The sequence below is a fragment of the Equus caballus genome, chromosome 16 (genome assembly GCF_041296265.1).
Source record: "Equus caballus isolate H_3958 breed thoroughbred chromosome 16, TB-T2T, whole genome shotgun sequence".
In the NCBI taxonomy this organism is placed as follows: Eukaryota; Metazoa; Chordata; class Mammalia; order Perissodactyla; family Equidae; genus Equus; species Equus caballus.
In genome coordinates, this window is record NC_091699.1 from 36723971 (window position 1) to 36745564 (window position 21594).

Sequence of the window (21594 nt, forward strand, 5' to 3'; positions counted from 1 at the left end):
CATTTACAACTCTTCCTCTTTGAAAGAACTGAGAGAAAACAGAGAATGAACCTAACTTTAGTACGGAAACTGAAACAACCAAATCCATCCTACACAAGTGCTTCATCCCGGATACGAAGAGGCAGGGTACTCGGAAGGGCAGGAAAATTAGAAAATAACTCTATGCTCCATAAAATACCAAACCTTGCTTCAAAACTCAGACACTCTTCTTGGGGTTGAATCTATCCCACTGGAGAGCAAATCGGCTGTATTGGTCCTGTTTTCTCTGGCCACCTAAATGCTGCCATTTACGAGAAACTCGTCGGAGTTGAATCAAAGTGACTTTGGGACGAAATGCCAATATAATCTGCAGCGTGTAACTCTACACACAAGCCAACGTTTCTCACTGAGCATCCCCCTCCCCCTTCGCTTTTAACTTCCCCTTAAGATGGGGACAGTCAGATAGACATTTTTTGAAAATCAAAGAGAAAAATAAACAAATAAATAAATAAATAAATAAAAGCACCCCATCTTGATCACCGACGGGACTCCGGCGCCCGGTGAGGTCGGAGGGCACAACGCTCCCCGTCGCTCCGCGAACTCCTCCTGGAGGTCGACAAGTTTCCCCTTCCCCTTTCCCGGAACCCGCCGCAGCCCAGGGGGAAGGGGAAGGGGAAGGGGAAGGGGGCGGCAGCTGGCGCCGGAACCGCGCGACCTGGAAGCCGGGGCCTTTTCGGCTCGCCGGCCGCGCCCGGCGCAGGGGCCCGCGTTCGAGCGCCGCCCGGTCGCGCGTGGGCGGTCCCTCCGCTGGGCCCCTCGGCCGCGCCCCCTCCCTGCCCGCGGGCCCCCGGCTCCCCGGCTCTGTCGGGGCCAAACGCCCTGCCGCCTGCCCCCTGCCCCACCACCCCGGCGGCGAGCCCACCCCCAGCAGCGGCAGCGGGGATGGGGCGGCGAGGGCCACGGGCCCCTTCCCCGGGAAGGCGCGGGGCCCGGCCCCAGGCGGCCCGCAGCCCCCGCTGCCGAGGCGGCGCCCGGACGAGCTCACCTGGCGGCTGGCGGCGGCCTCCGGGGCGGCCTCTGGGCGTGGGCCGGGCGGGGGCGGCAGGGGGGCGGCGGGGGCCGGGGCTGCCGCGGGGGCCGCCGCCGCCGCCCGCCGGGCCTCGCCGCCACACGCGCCGGCCTCGGCCGCCCCCGGGGAGTGCGCGGAGCGCGAGGAGCGCGGGTCCCGCGGCGGCGGCGGCGGCGGCGCGGCGCGGCGAGGCTCAGGCGTCGGAGCAGGCGGCCGCAGGCGCCGCCGTCTCCTCCTCCATGGCTGTTTACCCGGCTGCATTGTGGGAGTTTGACCTCCGCCGCCGCCAACCGCCGCCTCAGCCTGCGCCGCCGCCGCCGCCGCCGCGCACGCCATGGGAGCCGTGACTGACGGTGAGGCCCACTCGCCGCCGCCCCGGCCCGTTCCCTGGAGCCCCGCGGCCTCCCCGGGGGCCCCCGGCCTCCCCCGCCGCTTCCGGGACCCCCTCGGCCTCCGCGATCTGACCCCTGGGAGCCGCAGGCTTCCCCAGCCACTTCCCCCGAGCCCCTCATCCCCCTCGGAGGCCCTTGGACTCCCCGGCCCGCACTCGGGAGGCCGCGCCGGGAGTGGGGAGGGGGTGCTGAGAGCATCGTCGGGGGGCTGGGAGCACACGTGGGGGCCCGGGAAGCGCTGCGTGGGCGGGTGGTACCCGGAAGGGATCCGGGCTGTCGGAGCATGTGGCGAGGGAGCTCTAGGTAGGGGTGGCGGGGTCCGAGGAGCAGCGAAGGGGAGAAAGTGGGGCAGGTCCTGGAGCTGGGGGTCCGGAGGGCCTGTGGAGGGCTGGGAGGGAGTGGGAACTCCAGGGATGGGCCGGGGGTTTCGGGGCAAGCCGGGAAGGAAGGGAGAGGTTCCAGGATGAGAGCATTAGGGGTGTCAGCGTACAGAGGGTGACACCTGGAGGAGTCCTCTGGACAGACTGGAAGGGCCCCAGGCAATGGGGTGGATCGCAATGAAGTACAGAAATTAGCCCTGCATTGGAGGTGGGGAGAGGGAGCTGGGGACCAGATCTAAAAGAGAATAGATGTGGGCAGCGTATATCTGGAGGACATTCGGAGTGTACATGGGGGATTTGAAGAGTCAGTATAGGGATGGGGACACCTAGGGTAGATCAGGACAGTCAAAGAGGTGTGTGTGTGTATGTCTTTGGGGGAGGGTGGATGTTTTTGGTGTCAGCTGGAAGGAGGGGGGTAAAAGGCTGGGTTGGTGAAAAGTTGTGAGGGCAGTTTAGGAAGGTGGACTGATGTGAGGAGGGGCCCAAGGTGTGGTCTACAGTCTGAGAGCAGAAATAAAATAGAGTGATCCTTGGGGAAGGTGGACAGGCGTGATGAGCAACTGCAGGAGGAACCTAAGAAGGTATCCAGTTGAGGAGGAAGGAAGTCCTTTGACATCTGGGAAGGGGAGATCTCGGGGTACTGGGTCTATTTGAAGAAAGGGTGACCAATAACTGTAGATGCCCTTGAAGAGGCCACTTCTGGAGGGTTAGGGGTAGACAGGGTCTCCATATTAAGGGACCAGGCAATGCGAAGAAGAGTAATAGGCCCAAATTTGTGGATGTGATAAGAATAGTGAAGTGGGAGGCTCTGAAAGGTCCAGGAACTTGATGAGAAATTTTTAACTCTGCTTTATTACAGTTTCATTTATTCAGTAGATATTCGTCCTACCTGGGCCAGGTTTTGGGATTGGCAGAATGGACAGGCAAGACCTTTTTCCCCTCTGAGTTCCAGTCAAGTGGGAAAGACCCGTGGATAATTAGTTTTAAGGGTGGCAAATGTTACCACAAGGGAAGTCCAAGGTTGGGGACTGTAGAAGCATGTAACAAAGATTGCTCATCCATTCTCAGAGATCAGAAAGCCTCGCTGGAAAAATTACTCTTAATCCCTTTTTTGAAGGATAAATAGATGTAGTTTGGACTGATGTGTTCCAGGTGGGAAACCGTTTGTGCAAAGGCTGTGAAGTATTGGAAGAACTCAAAGATGACAAATATTGGCTAGAATTTAGAAAATTATGAGCCAGAGATTTCAGAAGGCAATGGGAAACCACTGAAAGTTTTAACAGTGGTATGGTGTGATCAGATTTGCTTTAAAAAAACAATCACCACGTTCTACTATGTGAAGAATGATGCCGGGAAGAGAAAATGAGGAGATAAGTAGGTTCCCTCCCTCATTTCTAACATTTGTGTAGTGTTTACCATATGTCAAGCAGTATTCTAATTCTTGTCCCCACTTTACAGATGAAACTGGGACACTAAGGTGTTCAGTAACTTGCTCAAGGCTGCACAGGTAGTAAGTTAAAGAGCCTGGGTTCAAAACCAGGCAGTCTGGCTCCAGAATTCTTGCTCTTCGCCATTATGCGTCTTGTCTCTCAGCTACTGCTGCAGTGGTTCTAATAAGAGATGATGGGGGTGCGGACCAAGAGGGAATGCAGAGTGACGAGGTGGGAGAGAAATTTATGAGGTAGAATGTTAGGACGTCAGTGAGTGAGTGTTGTGAGGTGAAGGGCTGAGGATTATCCCAGGTTTCTGATTTGAGTGACTGTGTGCTTGTTACATGCTACTTCTCTATTCATTGAGGTAGAAAACTCCAAAGAGGTGCTGGCTGGTGGCACAGCGGTTAAGTGCGCACGTTCCGCTTTGGAGGCCCAGGGTTCAAGGTTCGGATCCCGGGTGCGGACATGGCACCACTTGACAAGCCATGCTGTGGCAGGCGTCTCACATATAAAGTAGAGGAAGATGGGCACGGATGTTAGCTCAGGGCCAGTCTTCCTCAGCAAAAAGAGGAGGATTGGCAGCCGTTAGCTCAGGGCTAATCTTCCTCAAAAAAAAAAAAAAGGAAAACTCCAAAGAAGGGATAGGTTTTGTCAGATGGGACATGGGGAAGGAAGATGAGTTCTAGTAAACATACTGACTGCTGTCAAGTGCCCCCCCTCCCCGACATCCCCACATCGGTGGAGTCCACAGGAACCCCCACTCTGCCACTTAAAAGCTGTCTGACCTTGTGCAGGTTAATTAACCTCTTTGAGCCTCAGTTTCATTCCTTGTAAATGGAGATAATAATAAAATCTACTTCATAGGGTCGTTTTGAGGATTAAGTGCAATAAAAGTCGTAAAGTGCTTTGCATTGTGTCAGACACATAGTAATGTTCAGTAAATACTGTTAAATGTCAGAGTCACTTTCCTTTGTCCTCCACTTTCCTTTGATGAGGACCGTGCCTTCTTCCTCTCTTTATCTGCACAGATTGCCCTTCCCTGACTTTTCTACCCGGTGTCCGACCATTTATTCTTCAAGACCCACCTCCAACATTTCCCTCTTCTCTTTTCTAGAACCAGTTGATCTTTCACCTAATAACCATGTTATTTTATGCATATTGCTGCTTAATTTACTTATAGTGCATATTCCAGGAAATGCCTAAGGCAGCTCACCATAATGAGAAAACATAAAATAGATTGATGAGGAAACAGGGCATAAAGAAAATTGAGATTAGGAAAAACAAGAGGCAGTTAGAAGTGTGGGTGATCCTCAAAATGCAATGGGGAAAGTCTGGCACGTTAATTAAGAAAGCTGCAGGCGCCGTTGTTTCTGTAGCAGTCTATACCAAGGGGCAGGAGCAGGTCCCTTCTGTGATCTAGTGTACATGAGAGAAGGCAACATTAGATATCAGGACAAGCAGTTTTTCTGATTTAAACACTAGATAAAAACGTTCTCTTTAGGGTCATCATAAAGAAAAGCCAGTGTCATATCTGTTACTTCTTTTCAGCACTGAGGATCATAGCTGATGTGTTTCTTAGCACATCCCTTACTAGGTCAAAGAAGGCTAACTCAGAGTTTAGGAAGGCATTCTCAAGTCAATAGACCATATGGTTTAGGTGGGTAGCTCTGCTGGACTACCTTAATTCGGGACAAGGTTTTTTTGCTTGTTTGTTTTAAGAATATCTAGACCACAGAGAAAAGGAGGAATTACACCTTCTTCAGGTAATCTTCTATAAACATTGTTTTTCTCAACTGAGCTTTGAGTAAAAAGCAAGCAGAAGTGAGTAATATGTGTGATAGGTCAACAAATCTATTGTATACCTTCTAGGCACATTGTGTGGTGCTGGTTACAGCAGTAAACTATACAGAGGAAGGCCTGGCTCCTGCCTGGGGAAGAGAAGCAATAGTGTACAATAAAATTAGTAAGTAAGATAAGTTCTGAGAAAGAACATAATTGTGAAATTAAGTACTGAGAATGAACTAGATGGAATGATGGCAGAGAATGATGGGGGAAGGCTGCCAACAATTAGGCTAAAATAGGGTAATCAGGTATGACCTCCCTGAAAAGTGAGATTTAAAATGACACCTGAAGAGTCAACTGTGTGAAGAGCCCAGGAAAGTATTCTAGATAGAGGCCACAACTAGTGCAAAGGCCTGAGGCGAAAACAAGCTCTGGGCCCTTTAAGGAAGGCCACTGGGGCTGGATCCAGGTGTGCCAGGATGGATGTAATAAAAAAGGAGGTCAGAGAAATAAACAAGAACTCATGAAGAGCCTTGCAGGGCATGGAAGGGAGATTGGATTGTCTTCTGTTGGAACGCATTGGAAATGATTGGAGGATTTTAATCAGGAGAGTTAGTGATCTCATACGCCTTTTAGATCATTTCAGGGTGCTGTGTAGAGAACGGATTCTAGGAAGGCAAGAATGGAAGCAGGGAGGCTAAGGAGAAGTATTCCAAGTAAGAGACGAGGCCGACTTGGATTAGAGTGATGGCACTAGAGAAGACTGAGAAGTGGATAGCCTTGATCTCTCAGTCATCCACCTGAAAAGTTCTTGGAGGAGTACCAGTGCCTGCCTCTGGAGCTTAGAGGAGGGCCAATGTCCGCTCACAAATTTGGGGTGCCTGGCAAGGTGTATGCCCTCATGTAATCCTTACATATGGGTCTGCATATCCAATTGGACTGGGAGCTCTTTCTTTCCTGCACCCAATACAAGGACACTTTGGTTAATTTGAGGAACTGTCCTACCTCAGAGGGAAGGAAAGAGGTATTATCTTGTTTTATCTATAGCTACTCACCTATAGATATCAACAACACTATCATTTCATAGATGGAAAAATGGAGGTCTTCAGAAGTTAGTGACTTACTGTCACATAGCTAGTTATTGGCAAAGCCATTCTCTCTCCCCATGTTGCCACCCCAGCATTTTGGCTAACTGAGAAACAGTTTAGATGTTGTCAGTGTTAATTTAAACTCAGTTCACAGTTTGTATTTTCTATGCATTAATTTAAAGGGTGTTAAGCAGTGTTAGTACCCTGATAAAAATCATTTCAGAAGCACTCTTTGTAGTACAGAGAACATTAAGTAGGTATATTGATATGCCAGAGCAACAGATGGGAGGTGAGAACGGGGTGGTGGGGAACTGGATGTGGCTGTACATTCCATTTAATAGAGCTTGTTGGTTTTGACAGAGCTTGTTGCTGTTGTTGTTCTTTTTAAATTAGAAAGCATAATGCATGACTATCTGCTTGTTAAACCTTGAAATAATGGTTTTTAATATGCCTGTGAACAATATGACAGAATAATGGAACTGTACTATGACTTTCTAATAATGTAGTTGTGTATATTTTTCTATGACTGCAGAGGTGAAACTACTCATCTGTAAAAGGAAGATAATACACACTTTATAGGGTTGATTCAAGGATGAAGTGTGATAATGTATGTATATCACTTCGAAGTTGAGTGACCATTTAATTTATTGTCCAAACCAGGACACTTTTCAAAGTGAAAAGAAACAAACAAGAGGTATGGCCATCAAATAGGAGTGTATAAATGCCGTATAAGTGTCTGCTGCTGCTCTTATTCCTGTTTCAATTGCTGGTCCAATGTTAATTAGACATTTGCGGGCACAGGATTTGTTTAGGTTTTTTTTTTCACTGGTGCCAGTGGATTTGCCCACTTTGTTCCCTCATCTGTGGCCCTAGTGCAGGGATTACTGATGCAGTTCAACTATTAAAGGGTTCTTTAGCCAAGATAAATGGTTTCTCAAAGCAACATTGGACTTTCAACCTTGACTTTGTTAGCACTGTACTCTAAACATTTAAATAAATCTAGAGAAAGACAAAGGACCCCAGCACCATTTTTTTGCTTTTCTTTTTTTAATTTTTAATTTAATTTTGGTTTAAGTAATTTACTTTGGCATCAGCAATTTCTTTAGACTGGTCCTAAGTATCTCACGAGAGATCAATATTTACATGGAGGAATCAAACCGTCTTTTTTATTGTTCTTTCCTTCTGCCTTTTTTGTGTCTTTTTAGTATTGTTGACCTTAGAAGTTGTTTTAATGATTTTAATTATGCTTCTTGAAAGGAGGGGCCAGATGTTATTTTACCATAAGGAATGTAACACACTAGCATATATGTAATTTATCTTAATAATTTGTGAGTAGTGGCAATCCAATGATAAATCTAACAGGAATCTGCATGCTCATTGCTTTTACATGGCCTTAGTCTCTGCTCTTAATAAGTCAGTCCAAGCCAGTTTTCTTTTTTCTCACTAACACGTCATAGATTTATTAAAGAACATTAATTAGAATTTTTAATACAGAAAAAAAAATGAGGAAAAGTACCTCAGAATGACCAATAAGCTCACTACTGGGATAACCACTGCTGATTTTCTTAAAAATAATACATCAGAAAATTCAAGAAGAAATATACAAAATGACAAGTGAAGACTTTCTCCTCTAAATCTTTCACTATTAATCCCTCTCCCCAGAGGTAATCACTATAAACTGTTTTTGTGTACCCTTCCAGACTGATTTTTAAATGCCCATAAAAGGTAAAAAGCACCTTCTTTGATGTCAGATTCCTGAGATTGAGTCCTAGCTCTGCTGCTCCTTACTTCCTGTGACATTTAATTTTTGGCAAGTAACTCAGTTTCTCCATCGGTAAATGAGGGGTAATGCAGAGTAGCAGCTACGTTATAGAGCTGTTGGACGGATTCAGTGTGTTTGTATGTGAAAAACCTTTAGAACAGTACTTAACATATTGCAAGCGTTATGTATCTGTTAGTATGTCAGTGTGTATACCCACTTTAAAATTTTATGTAAATGCTTCACACTTTTCTGTGTTGTACTTTGATTAATGATATATCTTGGACCTCTCTCTAATTTGTCTTGGAGCTCTTTCTACCTTATTCTTTTGTATCAGTGTGTGGTATTCTATTGTTTTAAAAATTAGTCCCCTTTTAAACATTTAGTTATTTCTAGTTTTTTACTCTTACAAATATTATTACAATAGAGATATTTGTATAGATGTCTTTACATACTAATGAAAATAATTTCCAGAAGACAGGTCCAAGGCTTTATTTATTTTCATTTTTGATACCTTTTTTTGATACACGGCCCTAATAGCCAGCTATTTTTTCCACTGTCATCCTGTCTCAAATTGTTACCCCTTCCGGCGCTTTTCACTTCAGATCCAGAGTGTTTCAGAAACCAAGAAAAAGTCAGTGGTGGCTTTGCAAGTCCTTGCTCAACTGCCTTTAGAAAGGGCATGCTAATCCTCATTGGTAGATCACAGGATTACCAATTCCTAAAGCAGGTGAGGTTGTACTGCCCTGAGGTCTAGCAGTTTGGGGAGGCCCATTGGCCGGTTGCTTAGCCCTCTGAGGAGATTACATAACTTGAGGCTTTTGCCACATTCGTCAAGCCTTGACCTGTCCCTAAAGAAGTAAGTATTTCGGAAGTTGTCCCACCATTATCTTCCAAATTGTTTTCCTCTTTCCTTTTTTGAGTATTTGCTCCATGATGTTCTGAAAACTTGTTTTGTAATCAAGGTTTTAATAGCTACTGTGAGGGAATAACAATTATGAGTTTTGAAAGGAATGTTAGTCTGGGTTTGTAAGAGATTGTCCTTTCCATGGTAAAATGAGAACACAGTTAAAATATCTGTGTCATCTGACCAGAGGCTTGGAAATGGAGAGTTGGTGTAGTGACTGTAAAGGAGTCATTTCTGCCTGTTCTCCTTTTATGGAAAATGGGGAATTAAAATCTAACCCCATGGAAGGACTTTTTGAGGCTTATTTAATGTCATAAGTAAGTTTCTATTTCTTCTAGGTATAGGTTGGCATAGAAGACAAGGAGTCTAAAATACACCCCAGTTTCGCAAGTGAATATTTGCTTATCAGCATACATGTGTCGTAACTGATTTTAAAGTGTTTTGAATGGCAGACATTTTGTAAGTGTAATTATGGTACAACATATAACTGAATCCAGTGAGAAATTTTCCTACAAACCTAAGGTCAGGTGGAAACCACCATTCTTAGGGCAGATGTTGAGTATTTTGATTTAAAAGCTCTTTCCAGATGGCATTGATTCTCGTAGTCAGCAAAGAAAGTAATCATGACAACTATGGAATGATGTTGATAACATCACTAAAATAGTTTCTAAGTCATTTTTACTGTTTTTATATGGTGGACCAAGGCCCACCAGAATTATTAATATTAGCATTCAAACTGCTTACAGAGCGCTTCAAGCATGTTAGTAATGCTTGAAGTCAATGCGTATAGTAAACAAAGCATGTTTTAGGTGTGTTCACTCTAGAGCTCATTGATCAGGTGCTATTAAAAGTGATAATACTCATGTCGTACATGTTAGGAATCAGCAGCAGCAGGCCATCTTTAAATTTAAAAAGAACAGAGGTTTTCAAACTAGCAATTTCCCTTTTTGTTTTATTTGTTGCTGTTGGAGCTATGCTCTGTACTTTATATGTTATTTTAGTACTCATCTCGAGAGAATTTCCTTTTTTAAAAAAATTTTTTTATTGAGGTAACACTAGTTTTTTTACATTGTATAAATTTCAGATGTACGTCATTATATTTTGACTTCTGTGTAGACTACATCATGTTCATCACCAAAAGTCTGATTACCATCCGTTATTGTACACATGTGCTCTTTTACCCCATTCACCCTCCTCCTTTCTTACTTTCCCTCTAGTAACCACCAATCTATTCTCTGTATCTATGTGTTTGTTTGCAGTTGTTGTTCTATCTTCCACATATGAGTGAAATCATACCACATTTGGCTTTCTCTGTCTCACTTATTTCACTTAGCATAATACCCTCAAGGTCCATTGATGTTGCAAATGGCAAAATTACATCTTTTTTATGGCTGAGTAATATTCTATTATGTATATATACTATATCTTTATCCATTCATCCATTAATGGGCACTTAGGTTGTTTCCAAGGCAATTGTTGGCAATTGTTAATAATGCTGCAGTGAACATAGGGGTCCATATCTTTTCGAATTAGTGTTTTTGTGTTCTTTGAATAAATACCCAGAAGTGGAATTGCTGGATCATGTGGTATTTCTATTTTTGATTTTTTGAGAATTCTCCATACTGTTTTCCATAGTGGCTGTACCAGTTTGCACTCCCACCAGCAGTGTATGAGCGTTCCCTTTTCTCCCCATCCTCTCCAACACTTGTTATTTCTTGTCTTTTTATTTGGTAATAGCCTTTCTGGTGGGCGTGAGGTGGTAGCTCATTGTAGTTCTTTTTTTTTTTTTGAGGAAGATTAGCTCTGAGCTAACATCTGCTGCCAATCCTTCTCTTTTTGCTGAGGAAGACTGGCCCTGAGCTAAGATCCGTCCTCTTCTTCCTCTGCTTTATATGTGGGATGCCTACCACAGCATGGCTTGCCAAGTGGTGCCATGTCCGCACCCAGGATCCCAACTGGCAGACCCCGGGCCGCCAAAGCAGAATGTGTGAACTTAACCACTGCACCACTGAGCCAGCCCCTCATTGTAGTTCTGATTTGCATTTCCCTAATAACTAGTGGTGCTGAACATCTTTTCATGTGCCTATTGGCCATCTGTATATCTTCTTTTGAAAAATGTCTGTTCCGATCCTCTGCCTGTTTTTTAAATCAGGTTTGCTTTTTTGTTGTTGAGTCCCAGAGAATTTTCTAAGCAGCAACTTTCTATACAGTTTAAGCCAGAAATACGATGACCTTGCAATATGAAGCTTAAGACAAAAGCAGACTGTGAGAAATCATAACTGGGCAATCCTTTATTTGCATAAATGCATAATATATGTCTACATAGGTATATAGATATATCTATAGATATATCTTCAACATTTACTCACTTTTTAACATTTTTAGGATGACGTAAGTTGTGGATTCAGTTTAACATAAAGATAAAGATAGGGTTTTTTTTGCTTTCCTACTATGATCAATCATTGTGCTCCTTTGTATACTTTTATTTCCATAAAGTTTCGCAGGAGTCTTACAAAGTAGATAGATTTATTTCCACTTTACAGATGAAATTAAATGTTGGTCACACATGTACATACACGCAAAGTAAACACTAACCAAAACATCGGCCCCCAGTTTTTGACCTCTGGCCCGTGGATTTGGCTGTAAAGAAATGCTCTTAGACGAAAAAGGGATAGGGCTGAAGTGGAAGAAAGACCTATGAATGCCTTGACAGGGAATCCCCTGTGTCCCCAGAACTGGTCGTAACACACGCCTGCTCATGCCACCAGTGTGGCATTGGCCCCTACCTTTTCCAAACCATGTCTGCTCAGCCCTAACCAGCCGCCCGGGACCTGTGATTCTAATCTCCTCGACTTTTGTTTCATACCATTTTGCTCCTACTCTGCGGCTTTGGTAGCCTCCTAACTAGCCTCTCTGCCTTTGGGCGTTTCGTAGTTGCAGTCCGTTTTGTACACTGCCTTCAGCTTAATCTTCCAAGAAAGTCTTGCCCGTGAACTTATAGCAACTCCCAGTTGCCTCCCAGCAAGGTCCAAGTCTACTGGTATGGCATTTACTAGTGTGGACTCACACAATCTGACTTCTGCCTGCCTTTCTATCCTTGGTCCCGCTGTTTATCTTCACTCGTCACTCGTCCAGCCTCCCCAGTGTTCTAGTGTACTCCTGTCCCAGATCCAGCCTTTCATCCCCTGCCTCTATGGTGGCTCACACCTTTCTCCTTGCCTGGATGGGGGCTGGGAAAGGACTTTAGCTTGCTTTCTTTTTTCCTTTTTTAAAACAGCTTTATAGAGGTATAACTGATATACAAAGAGCAGCATATATTTCATGTGTACAGTTGGATGTGTTTGGACATAGGCAAACAGCTGTGATGCTGTCACCACAATCATAGCTTTCTTTTGCAAACAACAGCTAATAGATTTTGAGTACTCATATTGTTAAAAAAAAATCAAATAATATATAGATATTTCCCCATCTTCCAGCTTACCCTCCATCTACCCTACTTATACTACCTATCTCCCTTGGTAACCCCTTTTATTGGTGTCTTGTATGTCATTCCAGGGTATCTATGGGAATATAAGCACATATGAATATATTCTTATTCCTCATTTTTATATCAAAAGAAGCATACCATACATACTGTTCTTTACCTCACTCTTTTAACAAGTTGTCTTAAGTGATCTCTCTATATCAATACATAGTGTTTCCTTAGTCTTTGTTTTTTATAGCTTCATAGTATTCCATCATATTTTTATACCAAAATTTGTTCAACTAGTCCTCTGTTAATGGACATTTGGGTCATTTCTAATCTTTTGTTATTACGTTTCACTAAGTTATCGGACATGTCATATTGCATATGTGCAAGTAAATCTAAGATTGTTGGGTCAAAGGCTGTATGTTAGTTGAAACTTTGATAGATATTGTTAAAATGCCCTTTAGCATTTTTGAGTATCAGAAAAGTAGCTCAAATTCCACTTCCCTTGATGCTCCAAGCCAAAGAGGGGCATTCTCCTAGTCTCTTCTGCTGTGTACTGTGTCACTCATTTAATGATCACAGCCTCTTCTGTGTGTGCATTCCTATGTGTGGTATTTCTCCAACTAGAGTGAAACAGCTCAGGTCTTTATTTGATAACCTCAGAAATTAACTCTGGTACCTATGGACACATCTGCTCATGGATCAAGTATTCATGTCTTTTGTACAAGTAGAGAAATCTCTGCTGTGGACCTGAAAATAACATAGTTGACTCCTAGTCCTTGTTAGTGTTTTATTGAGACAAAGCTCTTTGAAGGGCAGATGGTCCCATGCAGGCACCACAAATCCAATTTAAAAATATTTATTGAGCATCAGAAATGTGAAGACACAGTGTGAGAGGCTGGGGAGGAAACAGAATGGACAAGGTCACTTCGTAACTTTTTCCCCAAGATTATTTGGCCTGTACAGTGTTTTAAGCACTTTTCAAAAACTTTGTAATTGGGATATTGCATACATATATAAAAGTGCACAGAGCTTAAGTGTACAGCTAGAATGGTCACAAAATGTGTTTGAAAAATTTTTAGTTAGTCACCAAACTTTAAAAATCTCTTGAAAAATCAGCTCTGTTATAGCTTGCCCCTTAGTCATAGTACTTTCAGTTTCCCTCCGATGTTATCTCCCTATTCCCTGAATGCATTTGCATTTGAAATCCCTGGTCCTCAATAAAGTAGGAGGCGCAGGCATTTAGGAGGATGATGGGGCTCCTTGGGGACTTGACAAGAGCAGAGACCACTAAAGGAATCACAAAGCAAAGCAAAGCAAAGGAATTGAACAGCATCGATGCTACCAGACTGCTAACCCAGAGGATGTTTACCTTTGTTTTAACAAAGTTAAAACATGTTTGTAATAAATAAAAACGTTATTCATTTTCTGCATTTTAATCTCTTCAAGGAATGTGTTTTATTTCTCAGTCTCCTCAAATAACATTGTTGTTGATTAAAAACTGAAATCATTAGTTTGTGTTTTAAAGTATAAAATTAAAACACTGAATGAATCTGTAGCTTGAGCAGCCTGTCAAAGCCATGACTCAGAGAACAAAACCCAATTCTAAAAATGTTTATCTGATGTTGTCATAGAATAGATTTTAAAACTGAAGCCATCTGCCTTCCAAAGTTTATCTCCGCTGCACCTGCGCTCAAAAATACTTCTGCCTACACACAGGAACTATTGTTTAAAGATTTTGCTGTTGATTCATCATGCAGACTCTCCAGGAATCATTCACACTTTAAAATTTATTTTTTAAAAAATAATGCATGTACATGGAAAAAACAAACTCTACAAAACCGTATAGGAAAACTAAATATTTTCTCCACCTCCATCTGTAGTCCCTCTCACCAGAAAAAAAACACTGTTACCAGTTTCTTGTGTATCCTTCCAAAGATATTCTCTGAATACATAAACACGTACATGTGTGATGCGCACAGACACACACATACACACAAAGCCTGTCCTTTTTCTATACAAATGACAGCAAACTGTATGTGCTTCTCTGCACCTGTTCTGTTTTCCTTCTGCTTAACATATTTAAGGAGATTTTTTAGGCGTCAGTATATACATCCACACTATTCTTTTGGCTTCATGACAATACATTATATGAATGTTTCATAATTGAATTAGTCTCTTAGTCGTGAATGTTTAGGTTTGCAATCTTTATACTACAAACAGCACTGTTAAGAACATCCTTTATCTTTGCTCATGAGTGCACATGTGTCTATAGGAGGAATTCCTAGAATTGGAATTATGGAATCAAAAGGTATGTGCAGTTTTTGTATTGTTTGTTGTTGCCCAGTTGCTGTACAAAGGGTGTACCGGTTTACATTCCTTCGGCATATGTCAGTGTAGTTCTCAACACCCTTGCCAACACTTTTATTATCAGCTCTTTTGTCCCTGAAAGTTAACAAGAGCCAGAGGGTCATTTTAATTCACATTGTTCTTCTTTCCTCCAGACGAAGTCATAAGGAAGCGTCTCCTAATTGATGGAGATGGTGCTGGAGATGATCGGAGAATTAATCTGCTAGTGAAAAGTTTCATTAAATGGTGCAACTCTGGATCACAGGAAGAGGGGTATTTCATTTCCCCATTGTGTCTGTACCAATGTCCTGATGTGGTTTTAGACCATCTATATATACAGTCTTGTTAATATTTCTAATTTTTCACTCACCATAAATGTCCAATGGAATCAACTCTTGCTTAATCAAGAGTAGATTTTTCTAGCCTTTACTTCTCTTCAGAGGCCTGCTCTATGTTTATTAAAATGTGCTGAAGGTGTAAGGGTACGAAGAAATGAAGATTAGATTCAGATTCATTAACTTGATCACTTTTTGCAGATAAGTGTTTAGTAAGACAAATATCTAAATCAAATTTTCTCCTTTTTTTTTTTTGGAGGAAGATTAGCCCTGAGCTAACTTCTGCTGCCAATCCTCCTCCTTTTGCTGAGGGAGACTGGCCCTGAGCTAACATCTGTGCCCATCTTCCTCTACTTTATATGTGGTACGCCTGCCATAGCATGGCTTGCCAAGCAGTGCCATGTTTGCACCTGGGATCCCAACCAGCGAACCCCAGGCTGCCAAAGCGGAACATGCGAACTTAACCACTGCGCCACAAGGCTGGCCCCAATTTTCTCCTTTTTAAATAAGCTAATGAAAAGTGGCTACAAGGTTTTATATGTATTTAATAATTTTGTGTGTGTGAGGAAGATTGTTCCTGAGCTCACATCTGTTGCCAGTCTTCCTCTTTTTGCTTGAGGAAGATTGTTGCAGAGCTAACAGTTGTGCCAATCTTCCCCTATTTCATGTGGGATGCCGCCACAGCATGGCTTGATGAGTGGTGCTACGTCCGTGCCTGGGATCTGAACCTGCGAACCCCTGGCCACTAAGGCAGAGTGCATGAACTTAACTGCTATGCCACTGGTCCAGCCCCAGTAATTTTTTAACTTAGGAAAACTTTCCTCATTTGAATTGGCTTTTCACGTATATAAATAATTGTATAGAGTGAAAAAGTTGTGAGAATACAATTGTGAAGATAAAAAACCATGTTAATCAAAACATTTTAGAAAGTATTTTAAACAATATTCAAACAAATAGTTGTTTGAATTAAGCTTATATTGATAAGAACAACAGACACATCTTTGCGTTTGTAACTAAAGCAGTTTATAAATTCAAGTATACCGCATTTGGAAAAAGAAAACATAAGGGACAGATATTCTAAATTATTTTAAATAAAGTAAATGATTCTCTCAGAACTTGGTATAATTTAATTAGCAAATATTTGCCTACACTATAATAGTTCAACTTTGGCAGTCTACAAAAAATCTTTATTCTATTTCTCTTTTTCATCAGATACAGCCAGTACCAACGTATGCTGAGCACACTGTCCCAATGTGAATTTTCAATGGGCAAAACTTTGCTGGTATATGATATGAATCTCAGAGAAATGGAAAATTATGAAAAAATTTACAAGGAAATAGGTAAAGAAACTTAAAGTAATAAATGTTTCTGTCTGTAATTTTAATTTTATGGCCTAAAGGAAACAATATCTGATAATACTTTTTTTTTGGTTACTGGGAGAATAATAACGATAACACTATTAATAGAAAAAATATAGTAAATGTTAGCTATAAAAATATATTCTAATATGATACAATACTTTGGGTTACAGTGGTTTTTTTAAATTCCAGCATCTATTTAATTAGCAATGGAACTTAATTTAAAAAACACATTTTAAAGTTGAAAATGTATGGAGATTATACATGTTGTCGTATCTGTCTTTAAAAAACCTTTTTATATAGAATGTAGCATTGCTGGAGCACATGAAAAAATTGCTGAGTGCAAAAAGCAAATTCTTCAAGCAAAACGAATACGAAAAAATCGCCAAGGTAAGGGTTTTGTGGGATTTAGTGTGCAAACATTTTGTTACTGACTGGTACTTTCATGCAGTTTTTAATGTTGTGCGGGAAAATCTTCAGCTAGAATCAACCTGAATTATAAAAAAAGAATTCAGAGCCAAACTTAATTCTTTAAAACTATATTATTCTTTAAAATAGCGGAGAAAGAAGGCTGTGCCAAAAAAATTATTTTTTGCTGGCTTGTATTGATTATCTAAGTATCTCTCAAGCTCTCATTTTTTCTCACTGTCTTCAGACACCTCTGTCTAAATAACGTGGTGGTTAATCAGCAAAGGCAGTTTACACAGATACACCAGATTTAGGGTTTTGTTTCTTGTTTGTTTAATGGAGCAACTTTTAAAAAAAAGAAAAAAGAAAAGAATTTAAGCCCAGTGCGTTTTTTATTAAGTAGAAAACAAGCAAACATTTACAAGCTGCCTAAATATCAAATAAGAGGAAGATAAAGTTTAGTTTTGTTCTGATCTCTTTTGTTTTTAAATTAAGGTATGTCTTTATTGTAGCCTATAAAAACTATTTTAAAATGATTTTTAATGGAGGGGCTTTGCTTCTCCTATAATGTAAATTGAAAGAAAGAAAGATAAAAAATATAATGTATAATTACGTTGTGACATATACATGAAAAACTAGAAGGAAATAGAAAATGTTGATCAGTATTTTTGGGTTGTGGGTTTTTCTGGCTTAGGTTCTTCTTTTTTAAACTGAGAATGTATTATTTTGTAATCCAAAAATTTTTTATTAGAAATCATACTTTTATTGAATTAATATGCTGATTTCCAAGACAATGAATTTTACTTTTTAATGAGCAAATTAAGATGATATTTAATTCCTTATTTTAAAAATCGGTTTTTGAATTCAGTCTAAAATGCATGTGGTCAAATTTCACTGGCCAATTTATTGCAAGATATACCAACTTATTTAACAATTAATATCAATTCTAAGATCATTTAAAAATCATTTACAGTGTTTCTCTTGATTTATGAAGCTTTTAAATGAGTGCTGCCTTTCATCATTTCATAAGAAAGGTTAACAAGAGATACATATTAGAAGTCTCAACAGAGCAGAAACAGAGTCCCTGAATTTTAAATCCTTTCTAAGTTTCTGAAATCTTTACCTTTAGAATGAGGGAGAAGTGTAATTTGCTTTGTCTAAGATCTGAGATTCATGGTAGGATATTTACCTCACTGATCTTTTATTTGCTGGGGGAATAGTGAATAAAATCCTCTTCAGAATCAGTCCACTTGATGATCAATAATGACTTAAGTTCGCTATGCTTATCTGGCCTCTTATATTCTGCCCAGCGATAGGTGAATGGAAAAACAGAGTGGGAGCTAAAGTCAAGCCTTGTTTGGAACACTTGTGCAGTCCTGTATCATTACAGTTATGGTTGAATCAAGTGAAACTGGCAGTATTCTTTCCATCCTTCAATATTTTCACTTCTCTTTGTACTAGGAAAGTGACTTGGAGAGATTTGTGATATTAAATATTCTATTTTGATATCCAGGTTCAAAAATCTTAATTTGGTAAATATTTTTATATCTTTCAGAATATGATGCTTTGGCAAAAGTGATCCAGCATCATCCAGACAGGCATGAGACTTTAAAGTAAGTTCAGTGCTTTACTTTGAAAGGAACTGATCTTTGTACATAAATGTTTACATACGAGCCTATGCATTCCATTTTTATGGGAATACATAATATGTTTCAAAAGGAGGGATCAGATCTTCAATACTACATGTTCTAATACTGTTGGTTAGATTTTTCCTTCCTCTTGCTTTATTGACTATAGTTCTAAAGTAAATGCATCAGTACAGAATGGGATAAGTACAACATAGTCTACTCATATAGTAAATACTAAATTGCAGTTAAGAAGAATAAACTAGATATACACTTTTTTTTTAAAGATTGGCACCTGAGCTAACATCTGTTGCCAATCTTTTTTTTTCTTCTTCTCCCCAAATGTACAACATAGTTGTACATTCTAGTTGTAGGACCTTCTGGTTGTGCTATATGGGATCCTGCCTCAGCATGGCTTGATGAGCAGTGCCATGTCCACGTCCAGGATCCGAACTGGTGAAACCCTGGGCCGCCAAAGTGAAGCGCGCGAACTTAACCACTCGGCCAGGGGTCCGGCCCCTAGATATACACTTTTTAAGCACGGATCTCAAAATCAGTGAAAAGAAAAACAGAAAACATATAATGAATTTTAAATTATTCCTAAGTTTCTGAAATACAGAATAATAACCATTTATAAAAGTTAGAACCCCCCAAAATATTATATACTAATACTGTATATTATTCACAGATACAAATATATGCATAAAAAAAGGATTGGAATGATATAGTGATTGCCTGAGTGGGGGCTAGAGGAAGAAAAAAGCCTGGGATAGAGGATGAGGGGTGAAGTTCAAAGGGTATTTCAAGTTAATCTGCAATGTTTTCTTTCTTTTACTGAGAAAAAAGACTTATAAGTATGATAAAATGTTAAAAGTTATCAATTTGGGGCGTTTGTTATTATATTATCTATGATTTCCTGTACTTGAAAAATTATCTAAAAATATAATTTTAATGAAAATGAGTACATATTTAGGAGTTAAGAAGAAATCATTCTTAGTTTTAAAAGTCTCACCCTAATGGATGGTTATCACTTCTTATCCTTTTTTATTTTTAAAATACTATTTACTAACTAAAAAGTTAGATATTAATTGTGAATTCTGTTCCCCCAATTAGCAAAATATGACACTGTTTTATTTTTTTCAGGGAACTAGAGGCTCTGGGAAAAGAACTAGAACATCTTTCACATATTAAAGAAAGTGTTGAAGATAAGGTATTTGCATATGAATATTAGCCTTGTGATATGTATATATTCATAGATCAATGTGTATTAATTTTTTCTTGTTAACACAGCTGGAATTAAGACGTAAACAGTTTCACGTTCTTCTCAGCACCATCCATGAACTTCAGCAAACACTGGAAAGTAAGTGGGAATAGTCTCAAAATGAATGTTTAACATTTTTAAATGATCCAGAGGCATTTCTTCTAAAATATACATCTTAAAGAGAGAGTACACCTTCAGTTTCAGAACAAGGGTATAGCTAGATGACATTAGGAGGTATTCATACTGTTCTGCTTTTTGAATATACGTAGAAAAGCCTGAATTTGTAGTAATATATGATTTAAACGCACATGTAGTAATTTAAACTAAGAGAAATTCAAGGATCATAGATTTGGAATTTTTCTTGGTTTATTATAGTTTATTGCTATAAAGTTATGATTCAGGACCCACGCAGCAATAGGTGAGTGAAGTAATCAGTGCCTAGTCACATCTGCACACTCAGTGAATGAACGGTGTGTGCTTTGAGGAACTGGAGACTTGCTCTTGGTATTAACTATGGCTTGCTGGAAATTTCTGTGTTATCTGATCTTCTGATTGTTTTTGAGAAAAGCCTAAGACCTAGTTTTGTTTTTTTATTTGTTTAGTGAAGTCTGTCACATAAGTTTTACATTTTCATTCAACTAATAAACAACCACCACCAAAACAGCACTTTTAAAAGCAAATACTTGTGTGAGCCAATTACAGTCATGGGTTGTCATTTTGCCATCTTTGCTTTAAATAGATTGGCTAATAAAGGATAAAAATGTTTTAATATATTCATTAAACATGCAATTTAAGCAAATTTGGCTATGATTTTATGTCTCTTTCTCCACTACAGATGATGAAAAGCTCTCAGAGGTGGAAGAAGCTCAGGAAACAAGCATGGAAGCAGATCCTAAGCCATAGACAGGCTGGCACGCACCATTCCCGAGGGTATTGAAGTGGCAGTGTGGTCTGATTGTGTTTAGAATTTGTCGTGCTCTTCAGATATTTAAAGTTTTGGCAGTGATCTACTTTACTTTTAAATATTAATGCACAGTTCATTCATATTTCTTCACACAAAGGAAAATGACTTCAGTATGGATCTGTTTTTATTGAAATGTCTTTTTTTATTCTTAAACTTCAAAGGTAGAAAGCAGCATCCAAAAATATTTAATAAGATATCTTCAAGCCAGATATATTTTTGTTCTTTATTATTGTAGGTAGTTTTTAACTGGTAACATTGATTTGTCTACGAAATAAGTTGAAGATTGTGAGAAAGTGGTGTTTTTAGGATGTACATGAGAAAATGAGTCAATTTCTGGAAACTGTTACCACTTCTGTAAATGGAGTCCATGAATAGGCTTCAGGAGGGCTATGAACTTGTGAAATTATGTGCAAAATGTTTGTGGCATATGCTTATTGTGGGAGAGGTTCCATGATATTAAGAATCACTAGTATAAGAGGTAATTACAAAATGCAAAGTAAATCAATATGCATCACTCTCTAGAGCTCTCTCCTTAATACTTGAGAAATGTCATTATTAAATGTTTGTTGATATGTTTTCTCTCCACTGTTTTGTTCTTTAGGAGTCATTTTCAATAGAAAAAAATGTATTAATAAAGTGAAGAGTTGTTTGAGATAAATAGTCTAAGATGGTCTTGAATAAAGGATTTTGTGACTTTTTTTTCTGTGAGGAAGATTGGCCTTAAGCTAACATCTGTTGCCAATCTTCCTCTTTTTCTTTTTTTCTCCCCAAAGCCCCAGTACATAGTTGTAGTATCGTAGTTGTAAGTCTTTCTAATTCTTCTATGTGGGATGTCACCATAGCGTGGCTTGATGAGTGGTGTGTAGGTCCACACCAAGGATCTGAACCAGTGAAGCCCAGGCCGCCGAAGTGGAACACGTAGACTTAACCACTATGCCAACAGGCCGGCCCCTGTGATCTTTTCAAAAATTAAGCTAAGGCTGAATCACTTGTAATTTTCTTAAATATTGAATTACATGTTCAATACTTGTTAGGT

At 40.2% G+C, this 21594-nt stretch overlaps 2 protein-coding genes across 8 annotated transcripts in view; one reads left to right on the forward strand and one right to left on the reverse strand.

The window, feature by feature from the left end:
- The window catches only part of ATXN7 (ataxin 7), a 130801-nt gene extending 129735 nt beyond the window's left edge, over nt 1–1066 (reverse strand). For 2 of the 4 annotated variants that reach the window (XM_070237275.1, XM_070237269.1), the window contains exon 1: nt 506–640. The gene's annotated coding sequence lies outside the window, so the exon portion shown is untranslated. Of the gene's footprint in view, nt 1–505; nt 723–1024 lie in introns of those variants that run through there. The other 2 variants (XM_070237272.1, XM_070237270.1) reach the window with 2 other exon arrangements.
- On the forward strand, nt 514–21216 carry THOC7 (THO complex subunit 7). Of its 4 annotated transcripts, none has more exons than XM_070236944.1 (10): nt 514–591; nt 5123–5216; nt 6656–6817; nt 14763–14880; nt 16155–16282; nt 16604–16690; nt 18264–18321; nt 19477–19543; nt 19624–19693; nt 20430–21216. In XM_070236944.1, exons 3-10 carry the CDS (start codon nt 6733–6735, stop codon nt 20495–20497), a joined length of 681 nt encoding a protein of 226 aa, XP_070093045.1. In that variant the 5' UTR covers nt 514–591; nt 5123–5216; nt 6656–6732; the 3' UTR covers nt 20498–21216.
- Nucleotides 21217–21594: the final 378 nt, after the last annotated feature.

Coding starts and splice junctions, on each gene's coding strand:
- THOC7 (XM_070236944.1), top strand. CDS start 6,733: ATGTATATCACTTCGAAGTTGAGTGACCATTTAATTTATTGTCCAAAC. Junction 6,818..14,762: donor TGAAAAGAAACAAACAAGAG/GTATGGCCATCA, acceptor TCTTTCCTCCAG/ACGAAGTCATAAGGAAGCGT. Junction 16,283..16,603: donor AAAAATTTACAAGGAAATAG/GTAAAGAAACTT, acceptor CTTTTTATATAG/AATGTAGCATTGCTGGAGCA.